The 16,109-nt window shown below is 42.5% G+C and overlaps 2 protein-coding genes across 4 annotated transcripts; both read right to left on the bottom strand.

Annotated features, from left to right (window-relative positions):
• Window positions 1-24: 24 nt before the first annotated feature.
• LOC114845442 (PI-PLC X domain-containing protein 1-like) lies at window positions 25-2,114 on the bottom strand. Its single transcript, XM_029133447.3, has 7 exons — window positions 1,945-2,114; window positions 1,749-1,865; window positions 1,336-1,460; window positions 1,124-1,255; window positions 841-1,005; window positions 497-677; window positions 25-413 (listed from the first exon to the last, which is right to left on the bottom strand). Exons 2-7 carry the CDS (start codon window positions 1,861-1,863, stop codon window positions 187-189), a joined length of 945 nt encoding a protein of 314 aa, XP_028989280.1. The 5' UTR covers window positions 1,864-1,865; window positions 1,945-2,114; the 3' UTR covers window positions 25-186.
• An 11,450-nt stretch (window positions 2,115-13,564) lies between these two features.
• On the bottom strand, window positions 13,565-16,066 carry LOC114845441 (PI-PLC X domain-containing protein 1-like). 3 transcript variants are annotated; one of them, XM_029133445.3, is made up of 7 exons: window positions 15,717-15,985; window positions 15,518-15,646; window positions 14,979-15,103; window positions 14,767-14,898; window positions 14,484-14,648; window positions 14,135-14,324; window positions 13,565-14,056 (listed from the first exon to the last, which is right to left on the bottom strand). In XM_029133445.3, exons 2-7 carry the CDS (start codon window positions 15,630-15,632, stop codon window positions 13,830-13,832), a joined length of 954 nt encoding a protein of 317 aa, XP_028989278.1. In that variant the 5' UTR covers window positions 15,633-15,646; window positions 15,717-15,985; the 3' UTR covers window positions 13,565-13,829. The 3 variants fall into 3 exon arrangements, with proteins under 3 accessions (XP_028989278.1, XP_028989277.1, XP_055360240.1); XM_029133444.3 differs by having other exon boundaries at window positions 15,518-15,982; XM_055504265.1 differs by lacking the exon at window positions 14,135-14,324 and having other exon boundaries at window positions 13,885-14,056; window positions 15,518-16,066.
• Between the last annotated feature and the right edge of the window lie 43 nt (window positions 16,067-16,109).

The raw sequence follows: 16,109 nt of genomic DNA, 5'->3' as shown, positions 1-16,109 counted from the left end.
CAGTGCGCGGTTGGACACGCGCGCTCCAGGCATGATGGGAGAAAACTTTATTGTAATGCCCCAAACGGACACATGGTGGCGCTCCAAGGGGAAGTGAACACTACACACCTAGTGTGTGAATCAGTTTTGATAAATAAAACAAAAAACAGTAATGTATTAAATCATGGATGGCTGGCTGGCATTGTCTCATTTTATAGCATTGAGCTGGATGACTGTTGATATAAAGCCTTCATGGGTTGCCAGGTCTGAGGCGACGATGTTGGGTTTCTTGCTGGCCTGCTGTTTCAGCCACGGCAGCAGTTTCGGGAGGCTTCTCCGCACAACGTTGGCAAAGTTGTCACACATGCGAAGGATGTACTTCAATATCCTGATATTTTCTGGCAGTGTCAGGTTGAGGCCACAAACAAAGAAACCTGTGCATTGAAAGCCAAATAGCTCAGCATCATAAAACAGAACAAAACAACAACGCAGCCTTCACTCATAAGAACAAACTTACAGTGTGATGGTCTGTTTTTCAAAACTTGACTCAGTTCAGATTCAATTTTTGTACGATCCATACTGTCCCCGTAGAAATAAGATATTTTACTCCACAAATGAGAATGATATTTTGCTGGATAATCATAGGAAACGATAACGTTTGTGCGTTGGTCCCAGCAGCTCCTCAGGGTAGGTGTGACCTGTTTTGTAAAGTAAAGGTTTTAATTCTTCAAGTAGGTGCTCAGTTGTAGAATTACCACTACAATAATGATCTACATAAAGCCATTAAACATCCATTTACTGTATATCATAAAGAACATACTGTGAAGATTATGAGTAAAATCATCTATTACTGTATTTTACCTCGCGTTGGACGACTTTGGTCCCAAACAAATTCTTAATGAAGTTCACAAGATGGTTGTGGAGTTCTTCAGTCCGTTTGTCGAAGCCATGGAAGTGGGATAAAGCCAGGATGATGACCTCTTTGGGGTGTCTCTCTGCCCAGTCATTAATGACCTTCAGAATACTCTGAATACAACAGCAACAGCAGGTGTCATTCCCTTAATACATAGTCGACATCCATTTTAATAATCAAAGGTTTATAGTAGACGGTTGCAGTTCATACAGTAGGAGATTTCCATCCTACCTCCACATCAGTCCGTGTGTACAGCCCATGATAAAAGTAAAGCCTGGTGGGGTTGGCGTCGTCAGGCTTGCGAGCAACCCTCAGGTCAAAGTACCGAACTCCTGCATCTAGTTGCTTTATGATGGTCTCTTCCTACAAATCAAATTTCCCATTTTTATTTCTTATTAAATGCAAAAGCACATTGAGTTAAAGTAGCTTGTAAGTTGACTTACCTGAGTGGCTCCCCACTTGAGCATTAATCTACGGACGCAGTAAAACCTGCTGAACTTCTTAAGCCTTTTAGGCTCAGCAATGGGGGAGCTGATGTCCAGATCATAGCTCATTGAGTCATGGCTGCCTAGGATTTACCAAGCAGAAAATTGTACTAACAGTACGGTAGGTGTACTAATGCATGTTACAAGCAGGTACAGTACAAATCACAAGGAAACCTGAAAGCTTTAGGGTAAAGGTTAAACTGCAGATGCAGTATTTACGTCTGTGAAATCAACTCCACATTCACCAGCAGCTGTTTTTTGTGTCACATCAATTTTTGTAACAAATATTTCTCTACGTTTCTCTCAGTACATTAAAAATTCTGCGTATTGCAGAATCCTGCAGTGCTGCAGGACGACTCATAGTTTCATACCTGGTATGGCCAGATTAAACAGAGGAATGTCGTGAAGCGCAGGTGGCAGTTCCGACATCCAGTCGCTGTAGCGCATGGCACCTCTCTTCACTTTGTTTTTCGCAGATGTTTGCATTTCTACAAGAATTTCTACTTTAACTCTTTGATAGTATCGCAATTTTGAATAAAATGCCAAGAAAGTAGGTAAAACACTTACTCTGCCACAGTAGACGCCTTAACCTCAGATTTGACACAGACTTTAAGTTGCAAATCCACTGAAAAACTTTTTTATGTTCAAATGTAAAATCTGATTTTGACGGGACAGTGGCAGGAGACAGAGGCAGCTCTGCTGTAGTCACGCTGGTTCTCGTATGCACAAAGAAACCTAACAATAGAATTGGGTTCAATAAAGGTGAACTTCCTCATTCCACATTCTTTCACCCGGTGTCATTCAACGCAGTGGCAACAAAAACTTGTGTGACAAGTGAGTAAGTTGCAAAACTGAACAGACTGGAGCTTTGTTTATCTTTAAAACTCTAAAGCCTGCTTTTATACTACAGTTCATAGTTTTAACAATGTTTTATTTAATCAGACCTTCATGTTGGTGATTTATATATAATATATATATTATATATATATTATATATATAATATTTAAATATATATATATATAATATATATATATATATATATATACTCAGACGTCGGGACGAGAAGTGGGCTACTGGAACAAGAAAGAAATGGCTAAGATGCGAGAACAGAGAACTGTTGGAATGCTACTACTCAAGTAACCCTAGTCAGAGGGGTTACATGCAAAGAATGTGCGGTGAATGGGAACGGAGAAACCCACATTCAAGGCTGACGGCGAAGCAACTAGTAGCTCAGTGTTTCAACATCCACAAACTGCAACTGCTATCACAACTTGAGATTGACGAGGTACAACACAAATGCTACGGCAAGGGGGAGCCAGGACGCCAGGTCAGAGGGGAGGTTTCACCATCTCCCCAACCGGAAATTGGGTACGAAGCCCCAATGAGCACAGATACGCTGAGCAAGGCAGAGACTGACCTGAAAGATAAGATCATGGCGAGATTGAACAGGCAACCCCGAACCCCACTACAACGGCTATGTGAAGTACCATCAGAAAGTTACATGGAAGATGTGAATGCAGCATTGAGAGTGATCCCTACCACAACAATCACAGAAACCAATGAACTGATATCCGCATCAGTGATCCTAGAGGTGCTTGGCTATAAGAGCAACCATGGGAACCATGAGAAACAATACCCACCATGGAAACGAAGGTTGGAGGCAAAAATCAAGGCAGCTCAGAGGGAAGTGAGCCAAATGACAGAGGCCCAGAGAGGTGCAATGAAAAGACCGATGCCCAAGAGGTACAGCCAGATGACCATACCTGAAGCACTCAAAACTGCCAAGCAAAGGCTACAAGCCTTGGTCAGCCGCCTAAAGAGATACACAAGAGACAACGAAGCCAGACGAATCAACCGGCTGTTCGTAACACAACCTGCGAAAGTGTACTCTCAATGGAAGGGTAATAAGAGCAGAGCAGACCCACCAAGGCTGGAAGGAAATAATAAACAAGACTGGCTATGGATACCGACTCCGGAACAGACATAAGTCACCTCCTCTACATGGATGACATCAAGCTGTACGCCAAGAGTGAGCGAGACATCGACTCACTGATCCACACCACAAGGATCTACAGCTCAGACATCGGGATGTCATTCGGACTCGAGAAATGTGGGAGGATGGTGACAAAGAGAGGCAAGGTTATCCACACAGAAGGGGTCTCACTCCCAGAAGGAACAATAGCAGACAGAGGACAGTTACAAGTACCTTGGAATACCACAGGCGAATGGCAAGCTTGAACAGGCAACAAGGAATGCGGCAACAGCCAAATACCGCCAACGAGTAAGGCAAGTCCTAAGAAGCCAGCTCAATGGCAAGAACAAATCCCAGGCAATAAACAGCTACGCCCTGCCAGTGATCAGATACCCTGCAGGAATAATAAGGTGGCCAAAGGAAGAGATACAGACCACAGATGTTAAGACACGAAAGCTCCTCACCATGCATGGAGGGTTCCACCCCAAATCCAGCACCCTGAGACTGTACGCTAGCCGCAAAGAAGGAGGCCGAGGACTACAGTAGTGAGCGTGAGAGCCACTATCCAGGATGAAACATCCAAGATCCATAAGTACGTCAAGGATAAGGCTCCGACAGATGATGTGCTGAGTGAATGTCTCAGGCAGTGGAGAACAGAGGATGAGATGCTAGATGAGGGACCATCATGGGAGGACAAGCCCTTGCACGGGATGTACCACCGGAACATAACTGAAGTGGCTGATCTCAACAAATCCTACCAATGGCTTGAAAGGGCTGGGCTGAAGGACAGCACAGAGGCACTCATCCTGGCCGCACAGGAGCAGACCCTGAGCACCAGAGCCATAGAGGCCCAGATCTACCACACCAGACAAGACCCAAGGTGTAGACTGTGTAAAGAGGCCCCTGAGACGGTCCAGCACATAACTGCAGGGTGTAAGATGCTGGCGGGGAAAGCATACATGGAACGCCATAACCAAGTGGCTGGCATAGTATACAGGAACATCTGCGCAGAGTATGGACTGGAAACCCCAAGGTCAAAATGGGAAACACCTCCCAAGGTGGTAGAGAACGAGCGAGCCAAGATCCTGTGGGACTTCCAGATACAGACAGACAGAATGGTAATGGCTAACCAACCAGACATTGTGGTGGTGGATAAAGAGCAGAGGAAAGCCGTAGTGGTGGATGTGGCAATACCAAGCGATGGCAACATCAGGAAAAAGGAACATGAGAAACTATAGAAATACCAAGGGCTCAGAGAAGAACTGGAGAAGGCTTGGAAGGTGAAGGCCACAGTGGTGCCTGTGGTGATCGGAGAACTAGGGGCTGTGACCCCCAAACTGGAGGAGTGGCTACAACAGATCCCTGGAAAAACATCCGAAATCTCAGTCCAGAAAAGTGCAGTCCTAGAAACAGCAAGGATACTGCGCAGAACCCTCAAGCTCCCTGGCCTCTGGTAGAGGACCCGAGCTTGGAAATAGCTTGTTATATAAATAAATAAAAAAACTCATTATTACTGGTTATTCTGATCATCAATGGAACAGTTGGGACCTTTGTATGACACAACTGTGAATAAATGTTGTTCTACAATCGGAAAATGTTGTGTTTGTTCATAGCAGGAAGTAATGGTTTGTGTGATCCGGGCCTTTGAGACGGAAAAACAACGGTATCACTGTCTATTTACTTCAGCTCTACATTAGCACAAGAGCAAAACAGCCTTTTAATTCATGTTCTAACTTTGAAACATGGCAGCAGTGGCATAAAAAAGACATTCAATTCAAAAAGTTCCATAATAGTACGAGTCAATACTCCTAAAACATCAGATGCACCAGGATAAAACACATGTAGTCTTATAATTGTTGCACAGGCATAAAATAAAGACAGATGCAAATAATACTTTTGTTATGGAATGATTTTACTTACATGTATGCGTCAATTCGACAGCTGCCAAACCCGTGTTTCTCCTGAATGTAACACTCAACGACGGCTTCATTTATTGGGGCCTTTGAGACACGAGGGCAGCAGTTGAGACCCACCGTAGGTGGATTGTGAATCGGCGGACGCTGTCCTCTGCATCCTGAATTGCAACACGTACAGCGACAATTAAGAATTCATGTTGCTTCAGTTTGGTACAAATTTGTATATATATATATATATATATATATATATATATATAATATATATATATAATTCTATATATATATCTATATATATATATGTATGTATTGTATATATATGTATGTATTGTGTGTTATATAATATATATTATACATATATTATATATCTATATATATATATATATTCTATATATATGGAAATATAAATATATATATATATTTATTTATTTTATATCTCATTGTCTCATTGTAATGACTCTAGTACAAACTAGATTCTTACAAAAAATAAAATACTGATCATCAGTAACACACTACAAGCAGTTTTACTCTTTTACAATGTTGTACTTTTTTATTGAACTTGAGGCAATTTCATCAATACAGTAACTAGTGAGCACTTCAGTCTCAGTCATTACTCATTAGTACAATAGATCTGAAAACTATGAATTGCACTTTGGTAAAGATGCTTAATGACTCCCTCGGTGGGAGGGCGGTTGTTATATAGTGCACGGTTGTACACGCGCGCTCCAGGCATGATGGGAGAAAACTTTATTGTAATGCCTCAAACGGACACATGGTAGCGCACCAACAGGAAGTGGACACTAAACACCTAGTGTGTGAATCAGTTTTGATAAATGAACCCGACACCAGTGATGTATTAAACACTGGATGGATGGGTGGCTTTGTCTCATCACAATACAGTGAATGCTTCCAGCATTCTAATCTCTAATCTTTATGATTATTATTATTATCACAGTGAATGCTGCAGCATTCACACTAAGCATTCAAGCATTCACACTAACTAGTCCCACATACTTTCAGCTACAGAAACCATTCAGCTATCAAAATGTTCAGCTTTTTAAGGAGAGGGGCACTATTACTTTTCACATTCATATATTTTTTTACTTTTAAATTAATAAGCTTTTTTCAACTTTTTTCCCATTGAAATAAATGGAAAACTGACTTGACTTATATGTTTAATGGTAGTAATAGCGTAATGAAGTTTCAGTTTTTCTAGTAGTATGTATACTGCTCCTCTGAGCAGTGCTAAGGAGCATGAATTTCTGGTTCAAACCCTGACTTGAACAAGTCTTTCAACCAAGTTCAGAAGAAGGATTTGCGAGACTGTAGTCATGTGTGAAACATATTATAATTTTTATTGAAATCAAACTTCTTTTGTTTTATTTGTGCACATTCACCTCTGCAACTTTTTCTTTGCAGATCTGATCAGCTATACATTCAACTCATCAGCTAGTTTCAGTAATATTTCAAATGATTAATTACAAATGGTATATTAAAATATTTTACAGTATAATAAAAACCCACACTCCCTCCCTCAAAATCTTTTCACAATAAAAGCAATCCAATTGCTTATTAGTATGTCTTATGCCTTTGATTGGATAGTTACTGATACTGTTTTAACTTTAGCGGTTAAGCACACACATCCTCCAAATCCTTTCAGACTTAAAGCATAAGTCAAAATCATTTTCGTAGAGAATTTTTGAACTGCTCTAGTTTTTTCTTCATCCACCGCTTATATCCTGTGGCTCAATGGTCTGTAACACGGGAGTAGGAGATCTGGATTCATTACCCATTGGAGGCAGGTTTATGCATTCAGTTCTTAATATAACTACACTGATTTACTTCAGATAAATTGAGTTATGTATTTAATATATTATCAACTTTCAGCTATATTATAAAAGGGTCATCTGTGACTAGTCATTCACACTGTTTTACACTTTAGCAATTAACCACACACACTTTTCAAAATAAAAGCATAAATTCAGATCTTCAGCTTCATATAGCAATATTTCTTTCAACTGGTTTATTATGACTTTATTATATGACTATCTTACAGTTTAGTAATTAGGCGCACACTTCCTCCACTATCCTTGCAAAGTATAAGCACCAATCCAAATTCAATTCTGCTTCTGTTTGTTTCTGGTTAATAATGGTTAGTTAATGAGACTATATTACTGTTGCTTTTTTCAAATGCTCCAACTTTTCCAAATTTATTATTCAGCTACTTCCTCTGCAGTTACTGTCAGCTGTTTCAAATGTTTCCACAACAATCAACTATTCTTTCAGCTCTTGGACTCTATTTACTTATTTTAATACATTCAGCTATATTTCATCAAATTCAGCAATCCTTTACACACTTCCTTCATTTTAAATTTATTTTAGCGTTTCTTGAGTTTTAGCATATCTCTTTGAACTTATATAAAATATTCAGCTCTGTTTAAACAATATCCAGTTCTGTACAGATACATTCATCTATACTTTATGTGCTTAAGCTACTTTCAGATATGTTTTAAATGTTTAAGTTATTTTCAGCAATTGGAAGCATTCGCTGTGCATTTTCCTATGTAAATGCTTTTCTAGTTATCACATGTTACCAGCACCGGGCAAACTCGACTTGAACTTAATTAGGACTGGACTGCGCTCACCATGAGCGGGGAATGGGCTATTACGGTTTAATAAATAAACATATACAGTAGACAGAGGGAAATACAAACTAAGGATGCTGCTTGTGCAGGCCAAAAACTAAACAGTGCAAAACTAACACATATACTCACTGGATAACTAAAGATCACTGCAGAGCAGGGAAATAAATCAACCCTAAGAACGCTAAACATGCAAACAACAGTACCTGGGACACACACTGAACGAAGAAGCAAACCTGGACAGAGGGAGAACAATGACATGCTAAAATATAATGCACCAACAAAGACTGTGCACAGACTGAGAGCTTAAATATAAGACAAGACAGGTGAACCCTATCCAACTAATTACAGAAAACACAAGACAGAACGAGGGCACAAAACCAAAAGGTGAAACCAGGCTGCCCCTGGTGGCCTGGAAGCCGAGTCATAACATCACACTTCTCACACTTCTAGCATTTACTGTATTGTTTTTCTAATCTTTAGTATTATTGTTATTCTTCCATATGTTTTTCTGCATCTAACTAGTCCCGCATACTTTCAGCTACAGAAACCTTTCAAATATCAAAATATTATGCCTTTTAAGGAGAAGTGTGCTTACATACAAATTTTTCATATCTTTCATATTTTTCAAGTTAAGCTTTTTTCATAAAGATTTCTCCATTGAATTGAATGGAAAACCATTTGCAAATACTCTTCAGCTTTTTCTGCTTTCAGCTTTAACTACTTTAGCATACTACAGCTACATACACCGTTCAAACTTTAAAACAGTCTTCAGCTATTCAACTATTCCGTTCAGCTTTTTATTATCTTTAATAGTTGTTGATCTACAGTATTGGAGTTTAAATATTGGGTGGTTTTTGGTCAATTTTAAACTTTTCCATTTGTGTGTATTGCGTCAGCTAGAGTGCGTGATGTCACAGCTAGAGTGTGAAGGAACGTTTTTTTAAGACAGAATCTTTTCAATATGTCACTCGAGTTGCATATTGAAATCAAAACTGTGACCACAATTTTTAGTCTTCAAACATAAGGCTTACACCAAATGCTTATTAAAGCCTTGGCATTTAAAAAGTTGAGTTATTTTTGTGATAGGTATTATGGTTTTGCTGTAAGAAGCCTGTTTAGCAGCGGTGGAACTTTGCTTTTACAGAGCAGAGCGTTGTGAGTCTCCTCCCAACCTCAGAGGGCAGCACTGAGGAGCTGTTTCCTTCCAGGAACATCATTAATTGGGGGACTATTTAAGTGGAGGAAGGAGACTCCTCCAGTTGTCAGTGTGTCATGGTGGACTCTCTGTTTGCATCTGTCTGGCTCCGGTCTCCGACTTCTTGTATGACGGTTGGTTTTGTTTGATTTGGATTGTGTACAGCCCCGCTCCTGTCTGGTCTTGGGGTGTTTGTAACAGTACACACTGACTAAACATGGACCCAGCAGGAGAGGAGGCCCGGCAGGCTCCGAGCCTTTGCAGTGCTAGTTTGTTACTCGACAGCCCACGCACTGCAGCCCGCGCTGAGGCCTTGCGTACTCTGCGGGAGATCGGCAGTGAATCAGCATCTTTAGATTCGATCCCGTCTTCCCAGGTTAGACTAGCCCCTCCCGACAAGTTTTATGGGGATGCCTCCCGTTGCCAGAGTTTTCTTAAGGCTAAAGTTCAGAGTGGAAGCGGGGCTGTTCTGATCTGAAGGGGAGAAGGTGGCAAACTGCATCTCTCTGCTGGGAGGCAAAGCGCTAGAGTGGGGTGCGGCGGAATACGAGAACAACGCAGCCTGCGTCGCCACTTTCGAGGGATTCGCAGAAGAACTCACTTCCCTGTTTAACCCTGTCGCGCATCGCACAGCGGCGGCAGCCAAACTGTTCCACCTGTTTCAAGGACGTTCCTCATTGATGGATTATGTGGTACAGTTCCGCACGCTGGCGGTCGGATTGGATTGGAGACAAGAGATCTTGTGTGATCGTTTTTATGACGGTCTCGTGGAGGAGATCAAAAATGAGCTGGCAGGGCGCGTACTTCCGGATAGACTGAGAGATCTTGTGGCGCTGGCGGTGAACATCGGCCAGCGTTTCACGCTACGCGAGACGGAGCGGGCAGCACTGCGTCGCAATATCAGCCGACCTCCATCGGCAGCAGGGATTTCACACCACAGCGGACACGGGCAGTTTCAGCCATTCGCCACGGGGATTCCGGGACGACGAGCGGTGAGCGCAGGAGCCCAATCTTCAGCCGACGCGGGGGAATTCCCTACGTCACGTCCACGTCATCCGTCTCCGCCCATCCGCCAGGTGCCAGGGGGTTATTTGACCCTACTTGAACCAGGTTCCCGCATGTTATCATGACGTGGGGGCCGTCTTTGATAAGGCTCGCGCCACTACGCTTCCGCCTCATTGATCGTATGACTGTGCGATCAACCTCCTGCCGGGTTCCACACCGCCGAGGGGAAGGATCTTCTCATTTACTGAACCGGAGCGGGAGGCTATGGACCAGTACATAGCGGAGGCGCTTCGCGCGGGGCTCATCCGTCCGTCGTCATCACCCGCTCGAGCGGGGTTCTTTTTTGTAGGGAAGAAGGACGGCGGTCTCCATCCCTGCATTGACTATCGAGGCCTTAACAAGATTACCGTACGTAACCGCTACCCACTTCCCCTCATTGCGTCCGCTTTTGAACTTTTAGAGGGTGCTACTATTTTTACTAAGTTTGACTTACGTAATGCCTATCATCTTGTCCGCATAAGGGAGGGAGATGAGTGGAAGACTGCATTCAATACCCAGGGGCATTACGAGTATTTGGTCATGCCTTTTGGCTTGAAATATGCACCTGCAGTGTTCCAAGCTCTAGTAAATGATGTCCTGCGGGACATGGTCAACAGGTTTGTCTTCGTCTATTTAGATGACATTCTCATTTTTTCTAAAGACCGACAACATGAGGTGCACGTGAGGGCGGTTCTGATGAGGCTCTTGGAGAACCAATTATTCATTAAGGCTGAGAAATGTGAATTTCACACGGCTAAGACTTCGTTCTTAGGCTTTTGTTTGGAGCCAGGGAAGCTGGCGATCCGGGCAAAGTAGTGGCTGTGACAGATTGGCCGGAGCCAAGGGATCGTAAGCAGCTGCAACACTTTCTGGGGTTTGCCAATTTTTACAGGCGTTTTATAAGGAACTTCAGCAAGGTGGCAGCTCCTCTTCATGCCCTCACCTCCTCTAAGGCTCTGTTCGTTTGGTCGGCGACTGCGAAGGGAGCCTTTGAGCTGCTGAATTCTCGGTTTACGTGCGCATCCTCTGTCTCCCCGATCCTCAGAGGCAGTTCATAGTGGAGACGGATGCTTCCAGCACCGGAGTGGGGGCAGTTCTGTCACAACGCAGCGAACAAGACAGTAAGGTGCATCCCTGTGCGTTCTTTTCCCGCAAACTGAACTGTGCAGAGAGGAACTATGATTTGGGCAACCGGGAGCTGCTGGCAGTTAAGTTGGCGTTGGAGGAGTGGAGACATTGGTTGGAGAGGGCACAACAACCTTTTATGGTTTGGACGAACCATAGGGAACCTGGAGCATATCAAGACGGCCAGGTGGCTTAATGCGAGACAGTCCAGTTGGGCCTTGTTCTTGCTCCCAAAATGGGAAGCCAGACACTCTGTCGCGCAACTTTTTGGAGGCCACAGAGGAGGGGCCGAGGGCAGAGGACGAGCGTATCCTACGCCCGCTGACAGTGGCCCCAATTACCTGGGAACTGGAGACGAGAGTGAGAGCATACAAACACTCGGTGCCTATTCCTGCTGGTTGTCCTCCTCGTTTCTTGTTTGTCCCGCCTCCTCTGCGCACCTAGGTTCTACGCTGGGGACATGATTTGCGGCTGGCATGTCATCCGGGGGGGGGGGGGGGCGGATGCTGGCACTGGTCTTGCAGCGTTACTGGTGGCCCTCAGTTAGACTGGATGTTCGACGTTATGTGGCAGCGTGCGGCGTGTGTGCGAGGAACAAGACGCCACATCGTGCACCCGCGGGGCTGTTGCGTCCCCTGCCAGTACCATGCCGACCATGGTCGCACATCTCCATTGACTTTGTTTCAGGTTTGCCGCCTTCGGAAGGTAAGACTGTCATACTTACCATTGTGGATCGCTTCTCCAAGCTTATCCACTTGGTTCCTCTGACCAAGCTGCCCACGGCCAAGGAGACGGCGGAGCTACTGATTGTCCATGTGTTCCGCATGCTTGGCATTCCTGAGAACATTTTGTCTGATCGCGGTCCGCAGTTTGACGCGGCAGTTTGGAGGGATTTTTGTGCAGCGCTGGGTGTCTTCTGGTTTCCATCCTCAAACTAATGGACAGACAGAGCACAAGAATCAGGACGTGGAGACTATGCTGTGGTGTATGTCGTCCACCCGGGCGGCGTCTTGGGTCCGGTAGCTTCCTTGGATCGAATACGCTCACAATACTCTTCCTTCACAGGTGCTGAGATGTTCCCCTTTTGAGGCTATGGCTATCAGCCCCCGTTGTTTCCCTCTCAGCAGGTCCAGGGGCTGGACGGGTCGGTGGGAGCCTTCATCCGGAGGTGCAAGGCGGTTTGGTCCAGGACCTGCGACTTCCTTCTCCGTGGCCATGGGACTTTCTGGGACTTTCACCAGACCCATCCTGCGGAACCCTCTTAGGTCGCCGGGGGACGACTGTTGGGGGAGGGGCTCTGTTGTGAGTCTCCTCCCAATCTCAGAGGGCGGCACTGAGGAGCTGGTCTTGGGGGTGTTTGTAACACATAGAGAATGGAGCTGATTTTCCCGCCTTTTCGTCTCTATGACAACGGCGGAGCTGCAGCTTTCACTGACAGGTCAAACTCCTGATGCTCAGTGTAGCAGCTCTATGCATATTACTGATTAGTTTGTTACACTGTTTGATTGTTTAGTAATTAATCACACACTTCTTCTAAATCCTTTCAAAATAAAAGCACTAATCCAAATTTTTTAGCTTTAATAGCATAATTTCTATTTTTGAATGGTTAATTGTGACAAGTAATGAAACTATTTTACAGTTTAGCTATAAAGCACACACATTTCTAAACCCTTTTAAAATAAAATAATCAAACCAAATTTTTCGATTTAATAGAATAATTTCTGCTTTTGAATGGTTAATTGTGAATCGATAATGAGTCTATTTTACAATAAAGTAATTACTGGTTGTTTATGACAAGTTAATGAGACAATTTTACAATTTTACAATTACCCACACAGGCATCCTGTAAATCATTTCAAAATAAGAGCACTATACTTTTAGTGCTACTAACTAAGCTCTAAACGTTCTTGATTTCTGCTTTTGACTGCTTTTTTTGTTATTTAGGACTACTTAATGAGTGTTTTTTTTCAGTTTAGCAATTTAGGACACACGCTTCCTCTAATTTCTTTCAAAATAAAAGCACCAATCTAACTCTGTAGCCTAAATATGACTTTTCTGCATTTGATTAGGTAATTAGGACTCGTTAATGAAACAATTTTACTGTTCGGCTTCAACTTTTCTCAATTTAAATTCAACTACTTTGAAATACTTTGAAATTTCAGCTGTATTGAATATTTCCAAAACGTTGAGCTACTCATTCAGCTCTTGAAATGAAGTATTTAATTACAATATTTAGACATTTTGATACATCTGGCTATATTTCAACAAATTAAGCAAACCTTTACACACTTCCTTGATTTTCAGCAGTTCTTTAATTTCAGCAAGTCTCTTTCAAGTTTCCTCCATTTGAAATAAAAACTACTTCAGCTTCTACTGCAAATTTTCAGCACTGTTTAAACAATTTCTAATTCTCTTCAGATATATTCATCTGTGCTTTACATGCTTGAGCTATTTGCATCTGTTTTAAATGTTTCAGCTACTTCAGCAATTCTTCAGGAATACATTCATCATGGAAGCATTCACTGTGCATTTTCTGATGGAAATGCTTTATCTAGTCATTAAGCTGTATCATTGAGTTGGATGACTGTTGAGATAAAGTCTTCATTGGTTGCCAGGTCTGAGGCGACGATGTTGGGTTTCTCGCTGGTCTGCTGTTCTAGCCATGACAGCAGTTTCGGGAGGCTACTCCGCACAGCACTGACAAAGTTGTCACACGGGCGAAGGATGTACTTCAATATCCAGATATTTTCTGGCAGCGTCAGGTTGAGGCCACAAACAAAGAAACCTGTAGGTTGAAAGCCAAATAGTTCAGCATTATAAAACAGAAAAAAAACTCAGCCTTCACTCATAAGAACAAACTTACCGTTTGATGAAAGATGATTTCTGATTTTCAAAGTTTGACTCAGTTTAGATTCAATTTCTGTACAATCCATACTGTTCCCGTAGTAATAACGTATTTTACTCCACAAATGAGGAGGATATTCTCCTTTATAATCATATGAAATGATAACATTTGTGCCTTGGTCCCAGCAGCTTCTCAGGGTAGGTGTGACCTGTTTTGTAAAGAAAAGGTTTTTGTTTCTGTAAGTAGGAGCTCAGTTGTAAAATTACCACTATAACAGTGATCTACATAAAGCCATTGAACATCCATTTATATCATAATTAACATACTGTGAAGGTTATGAGTAAAATCATCTATTGCTGTATTTTACCTCACGTTGGACGACTTTGGTCCCAAACAAATTCTTAATGAAGTTCACAAGATGGTTGTGGAGTTCTTTAGGATTTTCATCGAAGCCAAGGAAGTGGGATAAAGCCAGGATGATGACCTCTTTGGGGTGTCTCTCTGCCCAGTCATTAATGACCTTCAGAATACTCTGAATACAACAGCAACAGCAGGTGTCATTCCCTAATTACGTAGTCGACTTCTATCTTGATACTCAGAGGTTTATAGTAGACGGTTGCAGTTCATACAGTAGGAGATTTCCATCCTACCTCCACATCAGTCCGTGTGTACAGCCCATGATAAAAGTAAAGCCTGGTGGGGTTGGCGTCGTCAGGCTTGCGAGCAACCCTCAGGTCAAAGTACCGAACTCCTGCATCTAGTTGCTTTATGATGGTCTCTTCCTACAAATCAAATTTCCCATTTTTATTTCTTATTAAATGCAAAAGCACATTAAGTGAAAGTAGCTTGTAAGTTGACTTACCTGAGTGGCTCCCCACTTGAGCAGTAAGCAAGGGACACAACAAACCCAGCTGAACCTCTTAAGACTTTCAGGCTCAGCAATGGGGGAGCTGATGTCCAGATCATAGCTCATTGAGTCATGGCTGCCTAGGAATAAACAAGCAGAAAATTGTACTTACAGTACGGTAGGTGTACTAATGCATGTTACAAGCAGGTACAGTACAAATCACAGGGAAACCTGAAAGCTTTAGGGTAAAGGTTAAACTGCAGATGCAGTATTTACGTCTGTGAAATCAACTCCACATTCACCAGCAGCTGTTTTTTGTGTCACATCAATTTTCTGTAACAAATATTTAGCCTTTATTTTTTAAGGAGGACAAATAGCTATAAATTTCAAATTTCATTGATTCAAATAAATGTGAAATGCTAAAATAACTTTTCGGACTTTTTTGAACCCTGGTTGTACTGTACATGCCATTATCTATGTTTCTCTCAGTACATTAAAAAATGCTCTGTATTGCAGAATCCTGCAGTGCTGCAGGACGACTCATAGTTTCATACCTGGTATGGCCAGATTAAACAGAGGAATGTCGTGAAGCGCAGGTGGCAGTTCCGACATCCAATCGCTGTAGCGCGTGACGCCACTCTTCACCTTGTTTTTTGCAGATGTTTGCATTTCTACAAGAATTTCTGAATTTGATAGAATTTGATAGTATCGCAATTTTTAGTAAAATGCCAAGAAAGTAGGTAAAACACTTACTCTGCCACAGTAGACGCCTTAACCTCAGATTTGACACAGACTTTAAGTTGCAAATCTGCTGAAAACCTTTTTTATGTTCAAATGTAAAATCTGATTTCGACGGGACAGTGGCAGGACACAGAGGCAGCTCTGCTGTAGTCACACTGGTTCTTATATGCACAAAGAAACCTAAAAATAGAATTGGGTTCGATACAAGTGAAGTTCCTTATTTCACATTCGTTCACCCGAAACTTGTGACTAAGTTGCAAAACTGCAGCTTTGTTTATCCTTAAAACTCTAGAGCCCTGCGTTCATACTACAGTTCATATTTTTAAAGATGTTTTATTTAATCCGATCTTCATGTAGGTGATTTTTATATTTTTACTTCATACCTCATTGTCTCATTGTACTGAC

Source organism: Betta splendens, chromosome 19, assembly GCF_900634795.4.
Source record: "Betta splendens chromosome 19, fBetSpl5.4, whole genome shotgun sequence".
Lineage (NCBI taxonomy): Eukaryota > Metazoa > Chordata > Actinopteri > Anabantiformes > Osphronemidae > Betta > Betta splendens.
The sequence above is the reverse complement of the archived record's forward strand: the minus strand, read 5'-3'. Positions and strand labels throughout refer to the sequence as shown.

Excerpts from the sequence above, each read along its gene's own strand:
- LOC114845441 (XM_029133445.3), bottom strand. The coding sequence starts at position 15,632 with ATGCAAACATCTGCAAAAAACAAGGTGAAGAGTGGCGTCACGCGCTAC. Across the intron at positions 14,649-14,766 it reads ACACACGGACTGATGTGGAG|AGTATTCTGAAGGTCATTAA; the intron begins GTAGGATGGAAA and ends TGTTGTATTCAG. Across the intron at positions 14,325-14,483 it reads CCAAAGTCGTCCAACGTGAG|GTCACACCTACCCTGAGAAG; the intron begins GTAAAATACAGC and ends TTTACAAAACAG.
- LOC114845442 (XM_029133447.3), bottom strand. The coding sequence starts at position 1,863 with ATGCAAACATCTGCGAAAAACAAAGTGAAGAGAGGTGCCATGCGCTAC. Across the intron at positions 1,461-1,748 it reads GTTTAATCTGGCCATACCAG|GCAGCCATGACTCAATGAGC; the intron begins GTATGAAACTAT and ends GGTAAATCCTAG. Across the intron at positions 414-496 it reads GAAAAACAGACCATCACACT|GTTTCTTTGTTTGTGGCCTC; the intron begins GTAAGTTTGTTC and ends TTCAATGCACAG.